This window comes from Camellia sinensis, chromosome 4, assembly GCF_055761805.1.
Source record: "Camellia sinensis isolate YWXY chromosome 4, ASM5576180v1, whole genome shotgun sequence".
Lineage (NCBI taxonomy): Eukaryota > Viridiplantae > Streptophyta > Magnoliopsida > Ericales > Theaceae > Camellia > Camellia sinensis.
Window position 1 is genome coordinate 96,656,524 of NC_138964.1, and position 25,882 is coordinate 96,682,405.

At 35.6% G+C, this 25,882-nt stretch overlaps 1 protein-coding gene across 23 annotated transcripts; it reads left to right on the forward strand.

The window, feature by feature from the left end:
- The first annotated feature begins 367 nt into the window (after nt 1–367).
- Nucleotides 368–24,681, forward strand: TRFL6 (TRF-like 6). 23 transcript variants are annotated; one of them, XM_082925350.1, is made up of 10 exons: nt 371–779; nt 1,317–1,478; nt 3,579–3,912; nt 5,240–5,414; nt 12,617–12,738; nt 13,485–14,336; nt 17,417–17,554; nt 23,282–23,569; nt 23,681–23,737; nt 24,363–24,681. In XM_082925350.1, exons 4-10 carry the CDS (start codon nt 5,285–5,287, stop codon nt 24,528–24,530), a joined length of 1,755 nt encoding a protein of 584 aa, XP_082781476.1. In that variant the 5' UTR covers nt 371–779; nt 1,317–1,478; nt 3,579–3,912; nt 5,240–5,284; the 3' UTR covers nt 24,531–24,681. The 23 variants fall into 23 exon arrangements, with proteins under 23 accessions (XP_082781467.1, XP_082781466.1, XP_082781468.1 ...); XM_082925359.1 differs by having other exon boundaries at nt 13,485–14,303; XM_082925355.1 differs by having other exon boundaries at nt 12,617–12,708.
- Nucleotides 24,682–25,882: the final 1,201 nt, after the last annotated feature.

The following is a 25,882-nucleotide window of genomic DNA, read 5'->3' on the forward strand; positions in this document are numbered from 1 at the left end:
CAAATAGAAATTTTTTTGAACATATAGGGATTTCTTTTGAATAGATAAAATTTTTTTTGAACATATAGTCAATGAAAATTCAATTGATAAAAAAAAATGTTAAGAGATAAAATTAGAGACAAAATATCTTTTCAAACCAACAAAAAGATTTCTCATCAAACTATTTCATAAAAGGTGAACACCTCACTAATAAAAAACATCCAATAGATCTAATGCACACTCACTAAATTAGATTTATCACAATTTTTTTTATTTAAAAATTAATTAAAATATATTAAAAATATAAATTAAAGATTTAAAAAATTATTTTTAACAACGCAAAACTAATTAATTTTTTTCTCTCATATATATATATTTTTTAAAAATTAGTGGATTCCCAAACGATCCTAAATTTTTTCTCCTTCATCTCAGATCCTTCTCCTCTATGTGTTATCTTCTTTGCTCTCTATCTCCACCCGATGTCAGCAATCTCAAGCTTTCGTCCCTGCCTCTCTGTTCCCTCTGTTTTTTCTCTTTCTAAACCCTAAACCCGTTGGATATCTCTATCTTCGATCCATCTGAGAAAACCGAAACCCTTGAAATCGACTCCTTCAAATCGTCTTTCTGATGGAGAAGATGAAGCCTTAGCACAAACAAACCCTAAGACGAAGCAGATGAAGCCGAAACCCCTAAACCACACACAAACCCTAAGGCGAAGCAAGCAGATGAAGAAGATGAACAAGACGAAAGCTTGAGATTGCTGAAATCGTCTGAAATCCATCACGCATCTTGAAATCCAGGTATTTATTTTTCTGAAATTGTCTCTCTGATGATGGAGAATCGCTTAAAATTTGCTTCAAATTGCTCGAGATTAGTCGAGATTGGTTGAAATTTGTTTGATATTGCTTGAAATTGCTTGATTATTGTTGTTGTTGTGGTTATTGTTTGTGATTATTGTTATTGTTGTTTTTAGTCTGTTTGTTTTGTTGGTGAATTTTGTTAAAAAATATTATTTTCTGTTTGGGTGGAGTTTTTGCTGGGAAAGGATGAGGAATGGAGGGAGGGAAGGAAGGAAAGCAGTTAGGGATGATGATCTGGCAGATTTGGCATTGCCAAAGCTTGTGCTAAATTTGGCACAAGCTTTGGCATTTCTATAATTTGGCAGCCGATATAGCATGCCACTGGAGACCTGTTTTTGCCAACTCCCGCCAAAATTTGGCGACGGCAGCTCCTTTGGCAGCCCACTGTAGATGCTCTTATGCATGCATAAATTGTTACATGAAAAAATAAATAAAAGTTAACTCTTTTTTTCTTTTGGTTTGTTTTTCTATTCTCAGTTTTGTACTTGAGTTGCCTGTGGTGGGTTTTCCATGGAAACAGTGGTTGGAGTGGAAGGAAATGATGAAGCTAAGTTTGATGATGTGCCAGTTGTTAAAACTAGCTCACCGCTATCCTCACCAAGGGAGATTGCTGATCCTGTTGTATACAAGCTCGTTCGGGTATATAACTTTAGATATATACACACACACACCGCTCGTTCGGGTATATAGCTTTAGATATACACACACACACATACATGTATACATGTACTTGTATGTGCACTCTTTCGGACAACAAGTTGAATCTGTAGTGCAAAAGGTTGAATACCAGATATTGTGCATGTAGACTGGTTTTCTTAAAAAAACATAGGAACCAAATTATGCCTCCATTTTCAATGATCATGGGGCTCCCAAATTGATAATATTGTTCTATCTTGAAAATAATTAATAGGGCACGTGGGGCTCGACACAATATTTGTTGGGAATGAATTTGAATTGCATTTGCTTCCATGGCATAGAAGAGTGCAACAGTATAAAAATGGTAGCTTTGTGAAGGGAGTTCTTATACACAACACATGGACGTAGTGAATTTAATTATTAGTCATGTTATCGTTTATTTAATGACCGAACCTACTAAAATGGTTGTCAATTGTGAATTGCGGAAATGATAGCATTTTTATTTTTGCGCTGTACCATGCTTAATAAATCTGAAATAGCTCATTGGTGTTGTAGTTATTCATCAATTATTCTTAAGAGTCTTTACCTTGCTCTTCTAACCAAATAGTTGGCAGTCTGATAGAGTTTGATATTTTGTTCAATTTTTAAAATTTGCATTTTTAATGCCATTACATTTTCCAAAATTTTATTTTGATGCCTCACATGTCCAATATGTGTCGGTTGTTGACACGTGTTTGACACCTATATGTGGCCTCTAGGGAGGTCTCAGTGCTTCATAGCAATCAAACACTGACATGGAAACAGTATTCACATTGTTGTACTTCTAAAGGTGAATACTTTTAATGCACATGTTTCTTAAAGTTGAACACCCTTTCAATGAATTAACATTGATTGTAATGATTCTCAATATTAACTGCATTGCTAAACTTTTGTTGTGGACTCGAGCCACTTGGCATATCAAGCAATTTTTGTTCAATGAAAACATTTGGATAATTATTAACAAAGGTGAATAGGTGACAAAGAAGGATTTATGGATGTTAGGGGTATTGGATAAAATTGGAAGTTAAGTACTGAGTAGCATTGAATTAGCAAATTGCAAGCAAGTCTCCAAAATTTTAAATTAGAATTTTAAGGATTAACTTGACTGTGAGGATTAAAATCTAAAGCTCCTTTCCATGACACATGTTCACTCTGATGACTCCTAGTGGCTAGTGAAGCGTTAGCGTTAGCTTTACCTTTTCTATTCAATTAGATTAGTATTAGTTGGTGATCCCAAATCAATTTTTTTCCATTCTCGAGGACGTACATCTATTACTTGGATCTTCTTCCACAATGGTACAGAACAAACCCAAGTTCCATAGCTTTTGATCTGCTATTCCGATCATGATTTTCCCACCCCTAGAGAGAGAGGCTTGGATATCTTCTAATTGCATTGAATAAAAATTTGTTTTATTTTTGGAATCCATTCTTCCTAGCGTTGGGTCTCCCCAACTTCAAATTTACACCCTATTTAAGTATCTTAAACTAGAGTGGTAGCTGATTGTGCAGTTTTGAACAAACGTGATGGATATATTGAAGAACCATTAGAATTTTGGGGTCTCTTAGCATCCTCGTTAGATTCAAAATTTGATAAGTGGAATTTTGGTTGGCTAGGCGGGTAGGGGCCTAATAATCCTTGGTTGGTTTTAGATGTTTGGGATGAGTTTTTATATTTTTCTTGGTAAGTAATTTTTTTGGAGTAAAATTCACTTTATCCTTTTGTGGTTTGGCCACAAAAAACTTTACCTCCCCTCTTCTCCCTTCTCAAAGAGGGCCTTATGTGGTTTTGACCATTTTGCACTTGGCCTTAGTACCTTTATTAATTTTGTTAAAATTGATAGAATTTGTGCAGCACACACTTACGAAAAAAAAAAGAGTCAACTTCTGTAGTAAAAGGACAGATTTGCTCTTTCTTCATCTGCTTCCCATTTCAATACCCTAATCCTAATACACCCACCACATCTCACCACCCCCACCACTGCCTCCACCCTCGCCTCCTTTCCCACCCTCTTTTCTTTTTTCTTTTTTGGTTTCCTTCTTCTTATATACTCTTTTCTGTGGTAGAACTTGAAGGACCCCACTTTACAAAACTGAGGTTTGAACGCGTGGCCATGCCGATTTTGCAACACCCACTTGGAGTTTTGGCAATTTGAAGGGATGAATTCCGAGATGGGTATGTTGGTTTGGTTGCGGGTTTGAGGTTTTGGTGGGGAAGTGGAAGGCATTGATGATGATGGCTTTCCAAGGTCTGGTTGTTGTTGGGTGTTGACTGCTATTTGGTTTTGATTGTGGAAAGGTCTAAGAAATGTAGACATAGATCTCTGTCTACCAGATGGATCTATGTATACCCCCATGAAGACATAAGAAGTTCCTTTGTTGAACCTTCATCATCTATCAGGTATAATGCATATATGTGTGTGTGTGTCTCTGTATATATGCACCATTGGAAATGTGATTAAATTAGAAATTTTGTTGAAAATTTAAAAATAAGTTATAAAGTTAGTGATATTTAGGTTAATATATAGTTTAATTAATTAATGTGTGATTAAATTTAAAGTTATATCCGTGATAGGGGAGAGAGAGAAGATACCATGGAGGTGTTAAAGCCATTTTTTACTTGTCATTAATGGTGTTGGAGTTGCATTTTAGTCTAAAACCACATGAGGCCTCCTTGGCTATTTTTGATCGACGGGGCAAAGTGCTCTGGGCCCAAAACACAAAGGGTAAAATGAATTTTGCCCCTTTTTTATTATGTTTTCCTTTAGCAATATGCTATCATGATTAGATGGGGTCTTTTATTTGCTTGTGTATCAATAAGAATTTCAATGAGTTTAATATTGCTGGTTATATGAGGGATTTTCATAAGTTGGATGCTAGAATTTCCCACTACCTTCATTGTGCCCTTTTCAAATGGTTTAACTGGTTGGTGTTGGCCTGTAAAATTGGTTAAGTTTTTTTCACTTTGAGTGACTGGCAGATTTGTTCTGCATCATCATCCTGTAAACTCTACCTGGGCGTGTTTTCCAAGTCATTTCCTCATTATCTAGGAGTTGTTGGAGTCTGATTGCTTTAGCGAGGCCCTACTTCATTTTGGGTAAAAAAACATATAGTTAGAGCAGAACTCTTGTCAAACAGCTTTGAGAAGTTGTGGAAACATGTAAAGACTAGATCACATGGGGTGGATCATGGACTTCCATGTAATCAGTATGCCTTTTTTAGATGGATGTTTTTACTGCCCCCGCTTCTTTGCTGTTAGTGGCAAAATTTTGACTTCTTTGAAGTAGTTTTTGTAAACAAATATTTCTCCCTTTGAAATCCACTTTACATGCTTCTTTATGCATCTACTTATTGTAGCCTTTGTTTAATTGTGCTTATAACATTGAAATTATGGCTATATTGTCTGGGTAGTTTTAATATTGTTTTACAGTTGGGAGTTGAAATGGTCTTCATACACAAAGTACTTAGGTAAATCAGCCTAGTGGAAGAGAGAATGGCGTTGGTTGATTTGTGGGTGCCAAAAGGGCAAATTAAGGCAATTTGGATGATATTCAGAGATGAAGCATAGATGACCCGTGCTTGTAACTTAAAGAGTTTATTTTATGCTGAAGATTTTGTTTTGTGGCTAGTTAATTTTCAACGTACTATTTATTTAATTTCATTTGCACCTGGAGGGTAGTTGTTTTTAAGTGGGAATGATGGAATTGTGATATCTTATTACTGTTTAGGTTGACAGGGATGGAAGGTTAGTGCCTGCAACGGATGATGAAGTTATGGAGGTTGAGGACTTGCTTGAAGACGACAAAAGTGAAAGGCTTCCTGTTGCAGGTGCTGGGCAGAATGTTGGATACACTTCCAATGATGGATGTCCTCCTATCAAAACTCAGTTCAATGGTTCAGAAGGTCTGTTTACGTATTTATGCTTTTCATATGTTGCTACTTTATTTTTATTCATATGATTCATGCGATGGAAATGAAAACGATGACGATGTCTGTTAGAATTTACCATTCACACTCACCTACTACACTCCACCTACCACCAATTTACCCTCACCTACTCCTCACCTACTACCCAAACCCTCTCCTATATAATGTCACTCTGATTTGTAATACAATACATCAAGATCAATATCAATAATACATATATTTTTTACATGGTATCAGAGCAAGGTTAAGAACCTATTCATTCTGCTTCACCGGCGGGCGGCAACCTCGCCTTGGCCGCCCGCCGGACCTCTACACATACCCAGACTGTAACTTCATCTTCCTCTCTCTTACCTCTCGGCTCTCTCACACCATGACAGCCATCTCTCTCTCTCTAGAGACCAAAGAACACACTTCCAGCTTGTCACCATACCCATTACGTCCCGGCCATCATCTTCTCATCCGGTGGCTTCATAGGAAACTTATTCCATGAATTCAATGAAATCATCATCCCTCTGTTCATCACATCTCACCACTTCCGATCTCGCTTAAGCTTTATCATCACCGATTTCAGGCCTTGGTTCGTTAGAAGATATTCCCAGATTCTGGCCCACCTGTCTCATTACGAAACTATTAATCCAGCTGTAAATGGAACTGTGCATTGCTTTCCAGGAGCTGTTGTCGGGCTTCACTACCACGACAATCTAGCCCCAGCGGCACCACTTGCAGCAAGACAGCCCCCGGGGGGCAAGAATAGGGCATTTGTAAGCCCAGCACCATGGGCACCGACAAGAACACTGCATGAGTTCAACTCCTTTGCAAACTTGCTGAAATTGGACATTCTGTGAAATGGGCTTGCAATATGTAGAGTACAAGATTGAACCAGAAGAAATCTCTCTCTATGAGAGCCATGTTTGTTTACAAGCAAAAAAAAAAAAAAAAAAAAACACAAAAAAAAAAAAAAAAAAAAAAAACACAAAAACAAGTGTGAGTGGATCTGACACTCCACTTCCTTTTCCTTTCCTCACCAAACCAGCTTTCTCACACTCGGCTCCCCACTACTCAATTTAAATTTTTAGCTTATTTTATGTATCTCCACCGCTCATCCCTCACTTTCCTTAAGACGTGGCCCATCCCTCACATGGGTCTGTCCCCTCTCCCCTCCTATATGGATTAGTGCCCTGCAAAAGAAATATTTTATTTCTTTATTTATTTTTATTATTATTATTATTATTTTCACCAAAAAAAAAAAAAAAAAAAAAAAAAAAAAAAAAAAAAAAAAAACAAGAGCAGCAGAAGAAGAAGAACTGCACACCAAACTCCTTTTATTCATGTTGGGGCTCACCCCGATCACCATTTTACAACAACACACACACAAAAAAAAAAAAAAAAAAAAAAAAAACAACAACAACATACCCACACCCACAGTGAGATTTTTCTTCTCTACTCTGCTACAGGTCTCTTCTTCTTGCCTCTGTCTTGGCCAGTCCTTGACGGTGTTGCCTCCGTGTTTCCCACTCCACTGGGCACGTTCACTCCCCCAAACTCTTCCACTGCAGCATATGGCGGCCCTCCAAATCGGAACATCACGGTGGCCTTCCGCTTCAGCTCTTTGTTTTCTGCCCTTAGCACGCTTATCTCTGCTCGCGCATCCTTATACATGCGTTGGAGCAGAGCCAGCTGGGAATTTAAATGCTGCACCTCATTTGTCCTACTCTGCAGCCGGTTCGACAAATTTGTGACCGCCGTCATGGTTTCCACGCATGACTTCAGAGTATACTGATTAGCCTCAATATCAGTTTGCATCGCCATTTTTTGCTCCACCGACCGCATCGGAAAGTTCAATGGAGCAAAACCAGAGGTGTTTGGTTGCGGTTCACTGGCCATCGCACCAGTTATTTCTCTTGTGGGCTCGTTCAGTTCTGGAAAGAGCGTGAGCAGGTTCTGGGTAACTGGACGGGAAGAAGAGACCATGTTTTTGAGTTGCTAAGTGTTTCAGAGAAGGGTTGGTTTCCGGGTGTTTGAAGATTTGCAGAGACAAGCTCTCCGAGCGTTCAGAGGTTTCAGACTCGTATGCACAGCCTTCGCCTCAACCTTGTTTTAAATAGCTAGGGCCAGCCACGCGCATCGCGCGCCTCTTGCCGCCCGACAAACTGGCACGCCTTTTCATGGCACATCTTTTGATAAAGTGGGCACGCCTTTTGATGGCACGCCTTTTGACAAATTGGACACACCTTTTGAGGGTGCCACTTTTCCAACGGTCCGACATGACCCTATAAACTGTCCCGACATTTGATTCCGGTTAGCATCTTCAACGGTCCGACATGACCCCATAAACTGTCCCGACATTGATTCCGGTTAGCCTACAGTGTCCTCTACCACGTTATGACACCTCCATCCAGTGTCCTCTACACCGTTATGGCACACCCATCCAGTGTCCTCTACCACGTTATGGCACCACCTTTCAGAGTCTTCACCAACGGTCTGACACGACCATACAGTGTCCCCTATCTTTTTATTTTTATTTTTATGTATTTTCTTGTTTATTTTTATGTATTTTCTTGTTTTGTTCCTCTCTTCAAACTCAAGTTGGTTAGTTCCTATCCTCCTTGAGTTTGCGGGGGGCTGTTAGAATTTACCATTCACACTCACCTACTACACTCCACCTACCACCAATTTACCCTCACCTACTCCTCACCTACTACCTAAACCCTCTCCTATATAATGCCACTCTGATTTGTAATACAATACATCAAGATCAATATCAATGATACATATAATGACATTCTGAGCTTTGTATGATTTGTTGGCTCATTTTTTGGCACCTTGCATGCATTTTTTTGTTTTGTTTTTGGTCCTTTTGAAATCCACTCAATTGAATTTACTGTTGTCCTAGAAGTTCAGATGTCACGTCCCGGATTTACAAGATCCGAACCCAAATAAAGAGATGGAAACATAATTCAAATAGAGAAATCGAAATAGGAAGAAAGAAAGTCTGAATGAGAATTGTTTTGTTGAGGTGATATCTTTACAAGGAATTGAATTATAGCCCGTGCTTCGATATTCACATGGCATTCAATACATGAAGTTATAATATTTATGTAGACCCTATATTCATCTGCTACATGGCATGAATATACAACATGAGATCTTATCAAATCAAAATGAAATTTTACAACATAAATGCCCTATGGCTTATACGAGAAAAGAGGGCGTAGCCCTTGCTCAAAAGAGGCACTCGGTCATAGCCAAGGCCACACAAATAACCAAGTTGAGCCTTCATGCTCTTCCGTGCACGTAACCATCATTGAGACGGTACCATGCCATCCACTTGAAATTTTTTTTGCAATGAAGGGATGAACCAAAGTCCAGTAAGAAAATTCTTTTCTTAAGAAATATGCCTTGTTTATGATATGTGATCATGATGCTGTGTGATACATAAATATAGATTCAAAATTTCATCATTTGACAAAGTTCCAATTAAATCTTCAATTTTCCAAAACTAGAGACACAAAAGGGAAATTTCCAACATCCATGCCAACTACACCAGTAATGAATCACTAAGTTAGTATCTGCCAGTGGTCCTAAAAGACAAGGACCACCAATAACACCCCCACATACTAGATATTAGCTGGAAGGAAAGCAGTACCTACTTGCACAGGTTTTCGGCCTTTCATCGTGGACACTCTCGCTAGCTTATTTCACCAAAATATACTAACATGATTCATCATCCAAAACCAATTATCAACATATAGTTTCAGTAACAATTCAATTCCTTGTATTCCAAAAATAAATTCCAATTTCATCAAGTTGTAAATTTTTACAACGATGTAGTCCTCCACCGATTGTCACAATTATACAAATCTCTACCATTTTCCAAATCATTCCAAGATGAGAATAAAACCATAAATTTTCACATGCATAGTAAAAATCTCAAAGTCTCATACTTTTCATGAATTTTCCTTTTTGAAATGATACAAGAGAAATAATACTTTCCAATTTCAATACATGGTATGTGTATATTCAAAATTCAATTAAAAAAGATTTCACAAGTTAGGGCTTTCTAAAATTTTGGGCTTTCCTCATTTTGATGCACATAATCAAGATACTGTTTGATTTTTATGAATATGTCAAGGAATTTCTAGCATTTGAACAAACCCTAAACTTTTCATACAAGACATGCAAAAGTTTCAGTTCTTTCATAGAGATAATGGGGGTGTTTGGTAGAGATTATTTTAAGCTAAAAGCTGATAATCTATGAAGCACGGGTACAGGTACGAGTACTGGTACTGGTACGATATGGGTACGTCGATACGGTAAAATTAAAAAATAATAGGGTACAGGTACCCCTTGGTACGTTTGTAAAAAAATATTTATTTTTAATGTAGAATAATGCAAAAACTAATTAAATGGTTTAATTTGTTAAGGTCGGACCTACAATTAACATTTAATGTCAAAAGTAAAAGTATAAATCAAAATTAAATGTCAATATATTAAATAACTTACAAATCATAGTTTAATTTTAAAACCATGGTAAGCATAAAACAAAAAATGAAAAAGAAATCTAGTGAAAAGAGTTTTATCTTTATAATAGAACAAAATATTGTTTCAACAGAGGTACGCTACGGCTTGAGTATATACTATGTACGTTTGGGTACACCAAAAATTAAGAAGAAAAATTTTGGGTACGTGTATCGTGTACCTAGTACGTATGCAGAAGTATCATGTGAGGTATCATACGCCATTAAGTAATTCGTACGGGTACGGTATGTTTTTCGAAGTACCCATGCTTCGTAGCTAATAATCAATATAAGCTAAAAGCACCCCTCACCTAGTTTCTGAAAAATTAGCTCTTTCCAGCATATTTAAGCTATTTTTGCCTATTAAGCTGTAAGCAAAAGTTGCATCAGACAGTCTGGCACAAACTCCCATAATAAAATAAGCTATAATTTGCTTCCATTATCCCTACCAAACACCCTCAATATCACAAATTTACAATCCAAATCATATTTAACTATAAGCAAGAAAATTCCTACCTCATGCAATGAAAATGAGAAAATCTGAAAATCCCAAACTCATTGAAATGAAAATCGAAGGCCGTAGTTATGTAGCTCTCGATGTGATCTATAATGTTCTTTGTTGGTAAATTTGCTAACTCTCACTCTAAAGTACCTCTAATCCGAGCTAAATTTTTTTGTTACAAACAGTTTATTAGAGAGGGGGAAAGGAAGGGGGGCAGCCGCCACATGGATTTGCCTCTTTTATTTTTATTTTTATATTATATATACATCAATCAATAAATAAGTCTATAATATATATAGTTAATAGTACATGTAGCGATATTATAAGATTTTGTACCATATCATAAAAAATGGTATAATTTTTCTCATCACAAAATATAACTTTCACTTAATGGTACACACCATAAATACGTCACTCAAGTTCTTATTATAATTAACACAATACAGCACAAATATTGGTTACTTTCTTATAATAATAATAATAATAATAATAATAATGTACAAGCTAGACATGACTCAATTAATTGGGTCCAAATTGAGTGAAGTTTAATAATCTAAAATAGATCTTTATTTATTCAAAAAAAAAAAAAATGTAAAATAGATCTTTAATTGAAACTAGAGTATAAAATAATTTAAATGGACTCACGGTGTTCCCCACTATTTACATAATTAAATAAGAACTAAAAATTAAATTTATATACTGGTTTAATACCTAAAAGAAAATAAAACAAAAAAATAAAATAAAACTCAAAAATTACAGAGTGGGCCTCACAAAGTCAAATCAAAAAGTAATGTAATCTAGTCTCACAAATTTAATTAGAACGATTTGCGATACACCAACTATAATAATAAGACAGTTATCAAACTCATACCAATTCAACTCCAATCAAGACCCAGACCAGCAAACATAAGACAATTGTCAAACAGGTACTGAAATAGAGGATACAAATCGGGTTAGACTTGACTTGTCACATCAGAAATCATTTATTCTTCAGTACCTGGTCTGCAAACATATCATTTATTTTTCTGCACACAGCCAGTGGTCTGCTACTTCATCTGGATTCTTTTTTGTGCCTTCAATCTGGAAATGGAAAGTAGAAGCAAGGGGCCCTAATCTTAGCATTTCTGAGTTTGTGTGGGGAATGTGGCCGAAGGTGAAATTCTTCTGTTGGTTAGCTTGGCTTGGCAGAATTAAGACATCCGTGTTCCTTCAGAGGATAGGGGTTTTAAATGCAAAAGCCCAGCACCTTGTGTCTGTTTTGTAGAGATGAGCCAGAGTCTATTAACCGTGTTCTTCTTCACTGCCCAAAGGTTTGGTTGATCTGGTCTGGTGTGATGAAGTGGTGGGATCTAAGGTGGGCAATGCCATTATGGTGGGATGGTGGGAGGATGAAGAAAAAGGAGAGGAAAATTTGGAAGGTTGTATCTCTGATTCTGATGTGGTCTGTGTGGAAGGTGAGAAATGGATGTTTAAAGGAAGTCAATTGGTGATTGATGAAATGCTTGAAGTTTTCAAAACAAGAGTGGCAATTTGGGTGTGAGGAGCAGCTGGGGAGGTTTTCATTACTTAGTGCATGATTTGGTGTGTGTCTAATCTTAAGCAGGTCAGATACTGTTTGAGGTAAGTCTGGCTTTGCTGAAAGTGCAGGCTGGTTGCTGGTGTGTTGAAAGGGTCTGAGAGCTGCTGGTGCTTTGTTTACTGGTTGTGTTGAGTGTACTTATGCTCTCCTTTTGTTTGTTGGTAGTTGTTGTTTGTAGATTTTTCTGGTTTTGGTTGTGCTGTTTGGTTGGTGACTCTCCAACCTTGGCAGTGTGCTAGCAAATGATTGGGCTCGTATGGTGGTGCCAACCTAGTTGGGATTGCTATATCGAGCTGTGATGCTTATGCACTAGCTTTTTTTCTTTATTGATGTAACCTCTTTGTATCATCATCAGTTGTTATAATCAATAAAGATTCTATTGCTGATCCAAAAAAAGAAGAAAAAGAAATCATTTATTTTTCTGACTCTTTGGAGGTGGAATGCCCTGCTTTGATCTCAATACTCGCAACACTTGCTCACTAGATCTGTTTGTGTATCTACATGTGTATTGATGTATTTGGGCTTCTTTCTCTTTGGTTCTCTCTGTTGGTAATTTAGTTGAATGACAAATGTTTTCCAGGTCAATCTGAGAACCCTGAAGTTAATGCAGAAAGGTCAAATGCTCAGCTTGACACAGGAGTTGGTATGGGGAAATTAGACGATGAACATGAGGTGGTTTTTGGCCTTTCTTTCCTACAGCATGTACTGCCATTTTGCTTTTTCTTCTACGAGTTTATTAGATTGATAAAATTTGAATTTTAACATATTAATTCTTTGCTGTCGTTCCTAATTTAGGAATCCTAGTCTCTTGGTTGCTAGGTTTCTTTTTCTTTTAAATAAAGTTTTCTTTTCGTTTCTTTTATTTTTCTTTGTTAATTTAGTAATACTTTTTCTATTATTACTGATATTGCTGGTATTTCCTGGGTTATTTTTTTCTTGCATGTTAACACATTTGTGATGATATCAGGGTACTAGTATATCTCTGATCCTTTTGGCCTTTATTCTTTTATATTGTATATAAAGAATATTTTGGAAAGGGTTAAACAATCTGAGGTTGTTTGCTTGGCTTGAGGATGATTTGATTCTTAGTAGCAGGAAACTCCTAGGGTGACGTTTCTTACTCAGAAACTCAATTTAACGCTGCTAAGTAAAAGAGAAACCTGCTCCCGTAGAGGAATAAACTCAGCCCAACTGTGATAGAACCGTCAAACATACAGATCTCAAAGAAACAAAAGAATAGTTGGTAATTTAGTGTGTAGTTCATTAGGGATCTCTAGCATTTTTGTATATTTATACTTAATTTTTGTTATATATTTGAATAAATATAGTTTCGTGCAACTAAGTTTTGATCCTTTGTCCACTTTCATGAGCACACATATCCTATATCTAATAGGCACGGTATATTGACTTCACTTGACAAAAAGCTTCAAATTTCAACGCCCTTGCAGGAAACTATTCCTTCGTTGGAAACAAATTCAAATGAGAGTCATATTGATCAGCTTGGAAGTGGTGGAGAATGCTCAAGCCCTTTAGATGGACCAATCAAAAGTGGATCATCAATTTCTGCTATCTGTACTAGTTCAAAGCCTGATTTTTCAAAGTTAAAGGGTGAAATATGCTTGGACAACCTATCAGTTAGGGAACTTCATGAAACCTTTAAAGCAACATTTGGACGGGAAACTTCTGTCAAGGACAAACAGTGGCTGAGGAGGAGGATTGCCATGGGATTGGCCAACTCTTGTGATGTTTCAACTACAACTTTTGTGATTAAAGATAACAAAGTGGTGAAGAAAGGTAAAGAAGAAAGCTTTAAGAGTGTGGATCATACCCCTGCTAAGATTCTGGCAGTTGGAGTGAATGAAAACTGTGGAGGTTCACCAATTGGATGCAATAACCAAATAGAAAATCCTCAAAGTGTTTGTGGCAAGATATTGACAGATCCTAGTTTAGAATATGATTGTAGTGTTGAAGATTTGAACACTGAACAGAGAGCAGCAAAAAGAGTTCGGAAGCCGACAAAGCGATATATTGAAGAACTGTCAGAAGTAGAATCTAGAGACTATAGTGGGAAGTTAATCTCTTCAGTTAAAAGTTCTGGACAAAGCCTTTCATCTTCAATATCTCGTGTCAGGCCTGTTCGGGATGCGCAGTCAGATGGGAGACCCGTTGTCACCAGGCAAGATTCTCTGGGAGGTTCGGGTGTTCAGGTTCCATATGTTTGCCGGGTACGGAGAAGCCGTCCAAGGGAAAACTTTATGGCTCTTATGGTAATCATGCAACCATACCTTGCTGAACAATATGTATGTGGCTTGGTTAATCTGGATTTGTGAATTTATTTTGTCTGTTAGATTTAATGCATATCTATTGGCTAAATAATTTTTTACGTGGCGTATTTGGTTAATTGATCTTGTTTTGGTATCATGACAGATGCACGTGTGCCTGTGGAACTAGTAATGTATCTGTTAGCATAACATATTTTTGCAATTTTTTCCTTGGATTTTGAGATTTGTTACTTCATGCATGTGCACATGAGAAGGGGGTTTTCTCTTTGTTTTTCTTTTCTTTATTTGAATTTTATGCAATGGCGATTAGAGGTGATTTGATGGTGGGGAGTGTATGTCTGATAATCATTTTGACCGATTATCACCGTCTGTATAACCACAAGGAAGAAAGCTGCTACCTAGGGCCCTCCTACTCTCTCTCTCTCTCTCTCTCTCTCTCTCTCTCTCTCTCTCTCTCATGTGCGCGTGCATGTATCATGATTTGTGGAGCTGTGCTTAATAACATTTTCTTCTATGAAGCCGTAGCCGTGTCTGGCACGTTGACATGCGGACACAGTGGATACACGTATGGGACAAGCCACGTGGCGTGTCCCTATATTTAATTTTTTTTTAAGGGAACACTTTAGGGACACTCTAGAGACATGCCAAATACTTTTTTCTCATTTTCTTTAGTGCTTTTGATGGATGCTGGATGTTGAATGTTTATTCATTTTTGGGCGTCGGCGTCGGCGGCGTCGTCATTTATTTTTTATTTTTTTATTTTTTTTATCTATAAATTTTTAATGTCGAATTAGTGTTGGTTTTTGTCATAGTTGTCAAATCGGGATTCGAATTGTGAATCGAAATGGGTTTGTACTGAATTGTAATCGAATCGAATCGAATCGTGAATCATAAAGATTCGGTCACCTTTTTTTTAATTACATAGAAAATATATTTACAAATTTAGATATTAAATATATCTAATAAATATGAAATATTTAGACTTAAATCAATAAAAATATTATTTTAAATGATGACCATGTGGTCTGGGTAAGAAGTTAACGATGGTTTTCATGTTTACCACTTCACCTTTTCTTTTCTTATCAACCGTCCGTAATAAAGAAAGCAAACAAAGACAAATTTTCAATTTACAACAATAACTCAACAACAATGTTTTTAACATTTTATAAGGTTAAAAAACTAAAATTTTCAAACTTTTTCAAAAATCTCACTTGATGCTTTCAAAAAATTTATTTTGTGAATGCAAGTACTTAGATAAAATTGAATATGTAAGCCTAGAATATTGTAGATTGTATTTTTTTTCCACTACGGTTTGAGTATTTGAGAGTAAATAGGGAGGGAGAAAGTCAAAAGATGGCGTATAGTAATCCTAGAGACCTTAAGAAGGTTGTGTGAACCCTTTTCCAATAATAAAAAATCAAAAAAGAAAGCCAAACATCGATTTTAGTTAATCGAATTGATTCATGATTCACGGATTCGGTTCACCGATTTACTGATTCACCTACTGTTCATAGCTATTTGCGATTCACACAACCTGTTTGAATTGATTACCTACTGAATTGATTCGAATCGCGAATCGTATGATTCTAATAATAAAGGTTTTTGTTAATTTTGATTGTTTGTGGATGTAATATTAATCTATATAGCAAATAAAAAATATATGAAAAAATATTTTATTGCCATGTCACTGTTTTTTTTAAATCACCGCATCCTGCATCTTTGTCCGTCTGTGCTTCTTAGATTTTCTTTGATAAGGTCTGTACTTGATGTAAATAGCTCGGAAAATTTCCCCTGATCAAAGGAATGAAGCACTTAGTACTGCTATGCAAATGTACAGGTGTAATGTGATCTCCTACAGCTAGCTAGTATGATTTTTCTCCAATTCTTGTGTCCTAATTACGAGTATTATAGTGCTTGCTATTACCGCTGACTTGTAAATATCTATAAACATTTATTCTTGTACTTGCATTATCATAATCAATGACTAGGGACACAAGAAGCTAGTAACATGCTTTATTTCTTTCATGCTGTAGATCTGTGGTTCTGTCGGCCTGTAGTTCATTTGCTTTAGTAGTACTGTCCCTTTTGGATTATGGTTCTCTTGTTGACATCATTGTGCCTTATTCTCATTGCTGTTTGTTGGTAATATTCTCCATTTTGAATGTGAAAGTTGGAGTATGAGTCTATTCCTTTACAGTATTTATTTTCTTCACCATTCATGGCTGTTATTTATACCATGTGGCTAATAATCACGAGCTCTCTCTCTTACTTGCTTGCTTTAGGTGAAGTTCTAAGAACCTCTATTGTTTTGTGGTTCTAAGTTCTATTTCTTCGTGCATTTTTTAGTATGGTTTTCTTCATGCTGATGTCGATAGCTGTCACGCATACCAAACTTGGAGCGAATTGCTTATTATTTGGTAATTGTTGCATCTAGATTATACCAGAATAGTTAGCATTTTTAATGGTAGATGTTGCCAATAAATTCAGTGTCTTTTATTGTTTTCAGCTGTTACTTGCAGATGACAGTGAATCTAAACTCTTTGGTCCCATTCATCCCATGAGTTCTAGTCATTAATACTTTTCCTGGATTGAATATTCATTATCCCTAGTGACTTGCACAATTATGTATTTCCGCATTTGCACTGCTCATATTATGTGTTCCATTTTTTCAGGGACAGGTTTTCAATCATATACCTATGAAATCACAAATGCTCCATTACAAAATCTGTAGGATGATTTTTAACATGGTTAATGTGAATATAGTGGTATATAATAGGGAAGTTATTGAACATATTATTATTGAGCAGGAGGTGCAGGATGGGTTCAGGTCATTTAATCCTTAATAAATGAAAATTTTGAAAATGGCAGATTTTGGGGTGGGACACATTCTGCTCAATAATTGCAATTGATCCCCTAAGAACAAGATTTGTGAATACCAGTGGATTGATGTCAATTTATATGTTGAATTTATGGTGAAGATTTAGTTAAGAATGACCACATCTGTACACAGGCTATGATTGTGGAACCAAACTTTTATTCTTTACCAGAGCATGTGCATGTATAGCAACCGGTTAATGTGCTTTGGATTGCGATTGTAGAAACTTCAACCCAGTAGCATGGGCATGGCAGCCAACCTGGTTAAGAAGGCCCTCGGTGTCTCTGGTGCTCAACCAGATAATGAAGTAGGGAACAAAGTCTTCAAGGCCAGGTCAGCCTCTGGATGGATTCAAAAGCCTGTAAGTTGAATTGTTATTTGTCAGATACTACATTTTCATTTTATTTGGAATTTGATTTGGGGCGTAAATGTTGCCATTAATTAATGAGACTTCTATATTGTTTGAATGGAGTGTATGTTGTGTTTAGTCTGGTGGAGTTTATCTCATACCCTAATGATTTACGTTTTGGAACACATTTTGAAATATGGTACTCTTTCATTTGAAAGCAGTGAATTTAGCTATCCAAAGCTGTTCTCAATTTTTTATTTTATTTTATTTTATATATTTCCTTAGGTCTATGATCTTGAAGGGGAATGGGAGTCTCATTACTAGTAATAGAGTTCATGTGTCAATTCTGTTTGTGGATACCTATATGGCGCTCGACACTTGGCGAGCCCTATGAGTGCCATGTCATTATCCCTATATCTCCACGTGGAAGACCCCCCGAGGCACCATGATGTCCTCACAGGACTAATTGGGATTGTGTGCCTAGCCTAAATAGGGGTATATACACCCCCAAAGCATGGTTGCCGCTCTAGCAAGCAAGAGCTCTAAAGTGAATGAGTCAAAGTACAAAAAGTCTGATGCATGGCTCATAGCGTATGCGGCGGAGCCCAACTCACCTGCTCGGCCATAGCCCACTTTGCAAAACCACTGTGTCGGAGCACCACGGCTTCCCTAGAGCCTTCACTCTTCGTGATCCTTCATACCTCATTCTCATTGGGATCACATAAGGGTGACCACATCTGCGCAGTCACTCCTACTTGGCTGTAGCACAATTTGGCTATTCGCTTGCCTGTCTTCCTATGTAGTCATTCCCTAAGTTGGGTTACTGCTCAATACCATAGCCATCACTTGGCAGCCTAGGACGGGGAGTAAGGCCTAGACATCCGTTACTTAGGATCATTAGAGGATTGTGGATTTGGGATTAGGATCATGGTTCCATCAATGTTGCTTGGTTATCTTCCTAGTGAAGATAGCTCCTCCTTGACTAGTCTTGGAGAGTGGGGACATTGACCTTGCAGTCATGTTTGTTGAACATTTCTTAAGATATCATATCTACCTCTGCAGCTCCTATGATGCAGCCATTCTAAGGTTTGAAGCATAGGATGCAGTAGTAGGTCTGATATCACCACTTTGTCAAGTTAAGGAGAACTCACTACTTGTTTATAGGTGGCTTGGGTTCCAATACTTCGGGAGCCTATAAAAGGGTACCCATGCAGGCAGCCACATAACACTAAACTCAATTGTTCAAGTTCTTTGACTGCCATCCTCTCTGTCTCTAAGGTTGCCTTGGTTTTCTCTTCCGTCGCCCATGGCAATCCTCTACCATTGCAGTGCCCATCATCTTTCTGGAAATTCTCAACCGATTGCCTTTCATACCTAATTCTATTATTAGAATCTTATGATTTGCTATTCAATTTGCAATTTATACAAAATCAATACGAATCTATAGGTGAATCTATTTTGGAAGTGATTCTATGGTGAGTTGCACTACTCAAATCAATTCACAATTCGATTCACTTTTTACGATTCATGCAATTCTTGATACTATCGTGTCCGGTATATTTTTATTTTTTTTTCCTCCATCTTTTTAGTGAAAATAACATAATACAACTTTTAATAGTATTTGGTATGAAAATAATCAATATGTATACATGATTTGTTGTTATTTTGGTGATCAGAAAATTTTCATAGTATCCAATGAAATTCAGTTAGTCCCAACATGTTCTTAACCCTTTCTTCTCAATTTTTCTTTTAAAAGAAAAAAAATCATAATATATCTTCTAAAGGTGTTAAGGTTAAAGTAACTTGGAAAGATATTTATGCTTATTAAAAATTTAGAGTTTGTTTTTGTTTACTTGATTTATTAAAGATGGTTAATAAGAAATATCTAAAAAAATGGAACCTGTGATAACTTCCTACCTATTAGACCACGTGATTATCATTTAAAATGACATTTTCATTGATTTAAATCTAAATATTTTATATTTACAAGATATATTAATATATATGTGTACAGATATATTTTTCTAAGTAATTTAGAAAAAGTGACTAAATCTTTACGATTCATTATCTGATTCGATTCGTGATTTGGTACAAGGCCATTTCGATTCGCAATTCGAATCCCAATTTAACAACTATTCAAGTGTTTGGTTTCGTTAGGAATTCTCTATGAAAAAATGATAAAATTTTAAATATTATGGACTCAATTATTAATTTTTACTCTTAAATGCTTAATATTCCTCTAGGTAGGGGTGTGAAAAAACATGCCTAACAGCCCAAACCGCCTACTTGAGCTGCCAACACCACCCATGGTTTGAGAGTTTTGGTAGGTTGGGTTTTTATGTAGGTTGAGTTGTGTGCGGTTTAAAATCTTCAACTTGCCAAAATAACTGACCCAACCCACCAATACTTGCGTATAAACTAAATACCTCAACTCTAAATAGATCTTCTCAGTTTTTGACTCTCAACCCTCCTCGTAGCCCATGCCTCTCATTGCCACTTTTTGAACACAAATGCATCATCAAACATTTTCTTTATTTTGATTTTGTAGCATAAATGTTTGTCTTTAGAATGTATTTCTATAATATGTTAGAATTTACCGCCCACCAACCTGCTCAACCTGTTGATTTGAAATTGCCAAAAAAATTCAAATTAACACGCCGGTTTTGTGGTCGTCCAGGTTGGCGCTTGGTTAAAAAATTGTCAACCCGTTGAGGGTAGTTTGGTTGAGATTATTTCTCCCAAACAACCTAAACCGACATGCGCACACCCACACATCCAGAAATGTGAGATTTCTATGGGAAAGTGGGGGAATCAAATTTCTATGTAGTTTGACAATGTGATTCTTGTTGAAATAGGTAATGAGGAATCATTTTCCTATTCCAATTCGTTCCAAATGCTATAATCATGGGAACTTTGAATCACATTCCCATGATCATAGAAATGTGTTACATGAACTTAGCCTAAAGGTTTCGTTAAGAGGGGAAAAAAATCAAATATAGTGAACAAAAATCTAAAGAGAGTGGAGTTTTAGAAGGAAAAAACATTATATAAAAAGAAGGGTTACAATGATCATAGAAATGTGTTACATGATTAATTTGAAAAAAAGCAAAAAAAAGGTAAAAGATAGGTCCTTCAAAACAATTTTATTGGTACATCGGCTTCACTGTTTTAAGCGAAAATCCTTTTTGAGATAATTTTTTCCTTTAAATTTAAAATGACACAATTTAACTGATAAAAGAGAAATTGTAAATAATTAAATTTTATTGGATCTAATAGCTATAAAAAAAAGAGAAAAGAGAAAAGAGAAAAGAAAAGGAAAAAAAAAAAAGAGAAATTGTGTAGAAGTACAAATAACCCTACTTTTCTATCTCAATGACCATTAAGTTCTCTGAAATTTTGTTAAGAGAATGAAGTTCTATTTTTAAAGTCGCAATTCCAAAAGAGTTCTATACTTCCTTACAACTATTATTTGCTCCCCTTTTCATATATGAAATTGCCTTCCTACATTGTTTGGCTCTAGTAATAAACAATAAGTTCATGTAGCTGCTGCTCCTGCGGCTTCTTCTTATCTCATACTTTCTGGTAATGAAGTATTACCCTTGTCCATTTCACATTTTTCACTCTAGTAATAAACAATAAGTTCATGTAGCTGCTGCTCCTGCGGCTTCTTCTTATCTCATACTTTCTGGTAATGAAGTATTACCCTTGTCCATTTCTTCGTGCTATACCTTCCCAGAGCCAAACAATGTACAGTGTACACTACTTAATAAATCGTAAGGTTGCAAATATTTAAAATGATTTGTGAACAATTCGCAGGCCATTCATAAAACTCGTCTATGAAAAAGGATTTGTTATTTTTTTTTCTAAACCATTCAAATTCTGAATGCATGTTAGAATTTACTAATAAATTATGCAGTTCAAAGAAAAGCGTTTAACATTAAAGATTACAATTATTGGGTAGTAATTGACTTTTCCCAAGTTTCATTCCTAAATCAAATGAGTTCGGCTAAAAGATTAGATATAATGGGCATCATTATCATATTTGATCGATAAGTACAGAAAAATACGTACAAAATTCATCTCTATGGAAATTTTGAACTTCATTTGAAGTATTTATTAAAAATATGACTTCATTTAAAAAGAAAGGACTTCATTGTCTTATGATAGTTCTCAACATGAACTTCATTGTCCTATTAAAACTTAATCTTAACAAACGATGGAAAACTATGAAGCACGTGTACGGGTATTGATATGATAGATATGATAAAATCTAATAAAAGTAGGATATGGGTACGGCTGGATGCGTTTGTAAAAAAATATTTATTTTTAATTTGGAGTAACACAAAAATTAGTTAAATGACTTTGTTGAGATCCAACTTACAATTCACATTTAATGCCAAAAAGTAAAGGTATAAATCAAAATTAAATGTTGTTATATTAAATAATTTGCAAATCATAGTTTAATTTTAAAATCATGTTAAGCATTAAAATAAATATATAAAGTCTAATGAAAACTAATTTTATCTCTGTATTAAAAGAAATTATTGTTTCGATTGAGGTACGATATGGGTTGGGTATACACTAGATACGTTAGGTTAGAGGTACGGAAAAAATTAAGAAGCAATCAATTTGGTATGTGTTGGGTATCCGGTACGTATGCAGAAGTATCATGCGAAGTATTGGTATCCGGTAAGTACATGGTATGGGTTACGTTACACGGCCTTGTCATATTTGGCGAAGTACCCGTGCCGACATGACACAACACGGGTACGGGTACGGGTATGGGTATGGGTATAGAATCCGGCCAGGATACGGCATGGAGAAAGTGGATACAGCATATGAAGAAGAAAGATGGCATACCTGCGATTAGGGCTACGAAAATGGAGATTAGGGCTTCGATCTTCATCTTAGGTGTGATCTTTTGCTCTGTCTCGATCTCTTCTTCTTGTCTTGCTCTCGAATCTTGATCTATCTTCTTCTGTCTTTTCGTCTCTCTTCTCTCACGCTCGATGTCATCTCTCTATCTCTCTTCTTTTTAATATAATTTATTTTATATAATATAATTGATTTTATACTTAATATATATTTTTTATTTTTTTTAACAGAATTTATTATTTCTTAACTTTTTTAAACTCATTTTCATAAAATAAATATATTTAAAAAATAATTATTTAACGTATTCCCGTATCCGTATCCAAATTTGGATCCATATCCAAGTGTCCTCAATTTTTAGTATTTTAAGTGTCCGACCCCTATATATGCACCCACACCCAATACTTGTACCTGAGTCCGTGTAACATAGGGTACGGGTACGGCATGTTTGTTGAAGTACCCATTCATACCAAGACATCATCCATTCTTTTTCCTCATTTTTTCACATTTGTTAATGCCACTTCCAAAAGTGTTCAATAGGTATATCTTTGGTTAAAATGACATAGATGCAGGTACTGAGGTGAAATTTAGGGTTCCAAAACGAAAATTAAACTACCATCAACATTAGATTGATTATAACAGTGAAACTGGATATCTTATAATTCTAGTGTAGTAGCTTTGGCTCTTCTATGCTGGTGTTTTTTATTTTTATTTTTATTTTTCCAGTATGGTTGAAGTCTTGTGTATTGTTGTTGTATGGCTTTATCAGCTTCTGATGTTTCATGGGAATGTAATGTTTAGCTGTATCTTTTATCTGTTAAAAGCTGATGGATATGTATTTGTTGTGCTAATGTCTATTTCTGGCAGCTTGTTGCTGAACCAGAGAAAGATAAGCATTATCAAGAAATAAAAGCTTCTGAGTTGGACAAAGACATTGAACTGAAACATTTGGATTCATCTGGGGATTATTCAGATGATTTAGTAACCGTGCCCACAGCAAAAGGTGGAATGAGAAGAAAGCATCATCGACCCTGGACTCTCTCTGAAGTCGTTAAACTAGTTGAGGGTGTGGCAAGGTATGGAGCTGGTAGGTGGTCTGAGATAAAAAGGCTTTCATTTGCGTCCTATTCATACCGAACTTCAGTTGATCTCAAGGTATGAAAATGTATATAATAGCTGGGTGATTGTATTGGCCCAACAGAAGATGTCGTGATTGGAAATTGTGGACTTAGTTATTAGGCTGACAAGAGGTTATTATTTTTGCAGGACAAGTGGAGGAATCTGCTGAGAGCTAGCTTCGCTCAGTCTCCTGCTGAAAAAGGGGTGAGCTTTATCATTATGTTTGAGATTGTGTGGGTCTTGTTTCAAGTTTTATTTTTTTATTTTAATTTGAAGCACACATCTGGCATATTGGTAGTGAATTTGAGTTTTGTGCATGCGTTCCCATCCTTTAGGAAAAGTAAATTAGTTATGGCTCCTCCCTTGGCGGTATATCATATGCTTTTCTAACAAAAATCATTCCCAAACTTCTAACATTGTGTGCTTTTTTCTTTAATTTTTATGTTGCTGAGATGCTAAAAATAAAATTCCAGGTATGCATTAGCCTTGGTTGTCTAGAGGACAACTATCCACTTGAAATGCATGCTTTTCTTGAAAAACTTTGGCATCATTTAGGTAACAGTTAAGCTATTAGGTGTTCTTTACCTTGGGCATCATGATAGAATTTACAATTGGGTGATGTTGCTCTGCAGCACTTTGTGAAACTATCAGAAAATTTGACTTATAAGTTTGATTTGAAACGGAAAAAGTAGCAATCAATGTAGTAAAACATTTCAAACTAAACTGTGTTGTTTCTCATCCTGTTTCTGTTAATCAATGATGGTGATTTAATTGTGTTCATTTGGTTGTATCTTTCTTTATAGTTTCTTACGATTATGGGAAAATGCAGATGCAGGGTTCACGTAAACATGCTTCGGTTCCAATTCCTGCTCCAATTCTGTTACGAGTGAGAGAACTTGCTGAAATGCAAGCACAAGTTCCACCGAATCTGAGCTCAAGCAAGTTTGCTGTGTGTAGTGATAGAAATGTACATGAAACAAGATTAGGATATTTGTAGTATTGTAAATGCTACATCGAAGTTTCTCAAGTAGAAATAAGGACTCTAGATCTGTGTACTGTTATTTATTTCCTAATTGTTGGTTTACTAATCCTCTTGTTTATGGTAAAAGATTGTCACCTAAAACAAAATGAGCATTTCTCTCCAGAAACAAGTTTGTACATTTCTCTCTGAACAAACCGGTATTTGGTTTTCGGCCCTGCTCACCTTTGCAGTCCTTTTATAATTAAATTAGAGCTGGACCTGGATGTGTTCAATTTGCTAAAAGTATGTAGTGGCAGGAGAGGAGAGGATTGGAAGTGAAACAATTTACGTGTGTGGGTGGAGATGGTTGCTGCAATGGTTACCTATTGCAAGCCAAAATTTTTAATTTGATTACTAGGTTCTCGAAATGGTGATATTTTCAGTTTGTGTACATGGAATTTATTAGAATTTTTTTTTTAAGTACTTGTATCTTAATTAGTTCATAAAATATTTCTGTATTTCAGTAAGTTTTATCGTTTTGAACATTTTATCTATCAAATCTTATTTATCATATTTAAGGCATTTTATAGATAATTTTATTCTTATAAATTTTTTTTGAACTTTTAACAACTTGATGATGTGAATATTCACATTAAATAAATTTGACAGTGTGAATATTCACATTAATAATGTGAATGTTCACATCATAAAATATTTAAACGGTTAATACGAATATTGATGTGTGCTTAATCCTATTATTTTTAGGGGTATTTGGTAATCATGTAATTATTAGAACATAAAAAATAATTTGAATTAAATGAAACATAAATAGATGAAGGGAGATTTATAAATAAATGTTCATATATATATATATATATATATTTTTAGCAAAAATAAATATACAAGTGTGTGATCATTTATCTATTTATTTAGTTTTAATAAACAAAATATAGTGAATTATAAAATGTTACCAAATGCTGCAAAAAAGTTGATAGTCTGACTATTGAAAGTTAAAATTATGAATATCCATTTTCAACTTTTTGATAACCGACTAACATTATTTTCCAAAACGAGATTTCAAAAATTTTATCAAATATTTCACATGGATGCGAGACCTACATTGTGTGGGTCCCACATCTATGTGAGATATTTGATAGAATTTTTAATAGAATTTTTGGATTTCTAGCATTATTCAATTATTTTTGTCTCATAATTGTAACAGCTAGATAACTGACTTAGTCGCCGTTTGACATTGGCTTTTTTAGCCTTCTGTTTGGCATAAGTTAAAATGAGATTTTTTGGCTAATAGCAACAAAAAGACAAAATAGGCTTTTTAGCCTAATAAAACAAAATGTCACATTAAAATCATAATTATCTCATTTTTTTCT

Coding starts and splice junctions, on each gene's coding strand:
- TRFL6 (XM_082925340.1), top strand. CDS start 1,350: ATGGAAACAGTGGTTGGAGTGGAAGGAAATGATGAAGCTAAGTTTGAT. Junction 23,570..23,680: donor GAACTTCAGTTGATCTCAAG/GTATGAAAATGT, acceptor TTATTTTTGCAG/GACAAGTGGAGGAATCTGCT. Junction 23,738..24,362: donor AGTCTCCTGCTGAAAAAGGG/GTGAGCTTTATC, acceptor GGGAAAATGCAG/ATGCAGGGTTCACGTAAACA.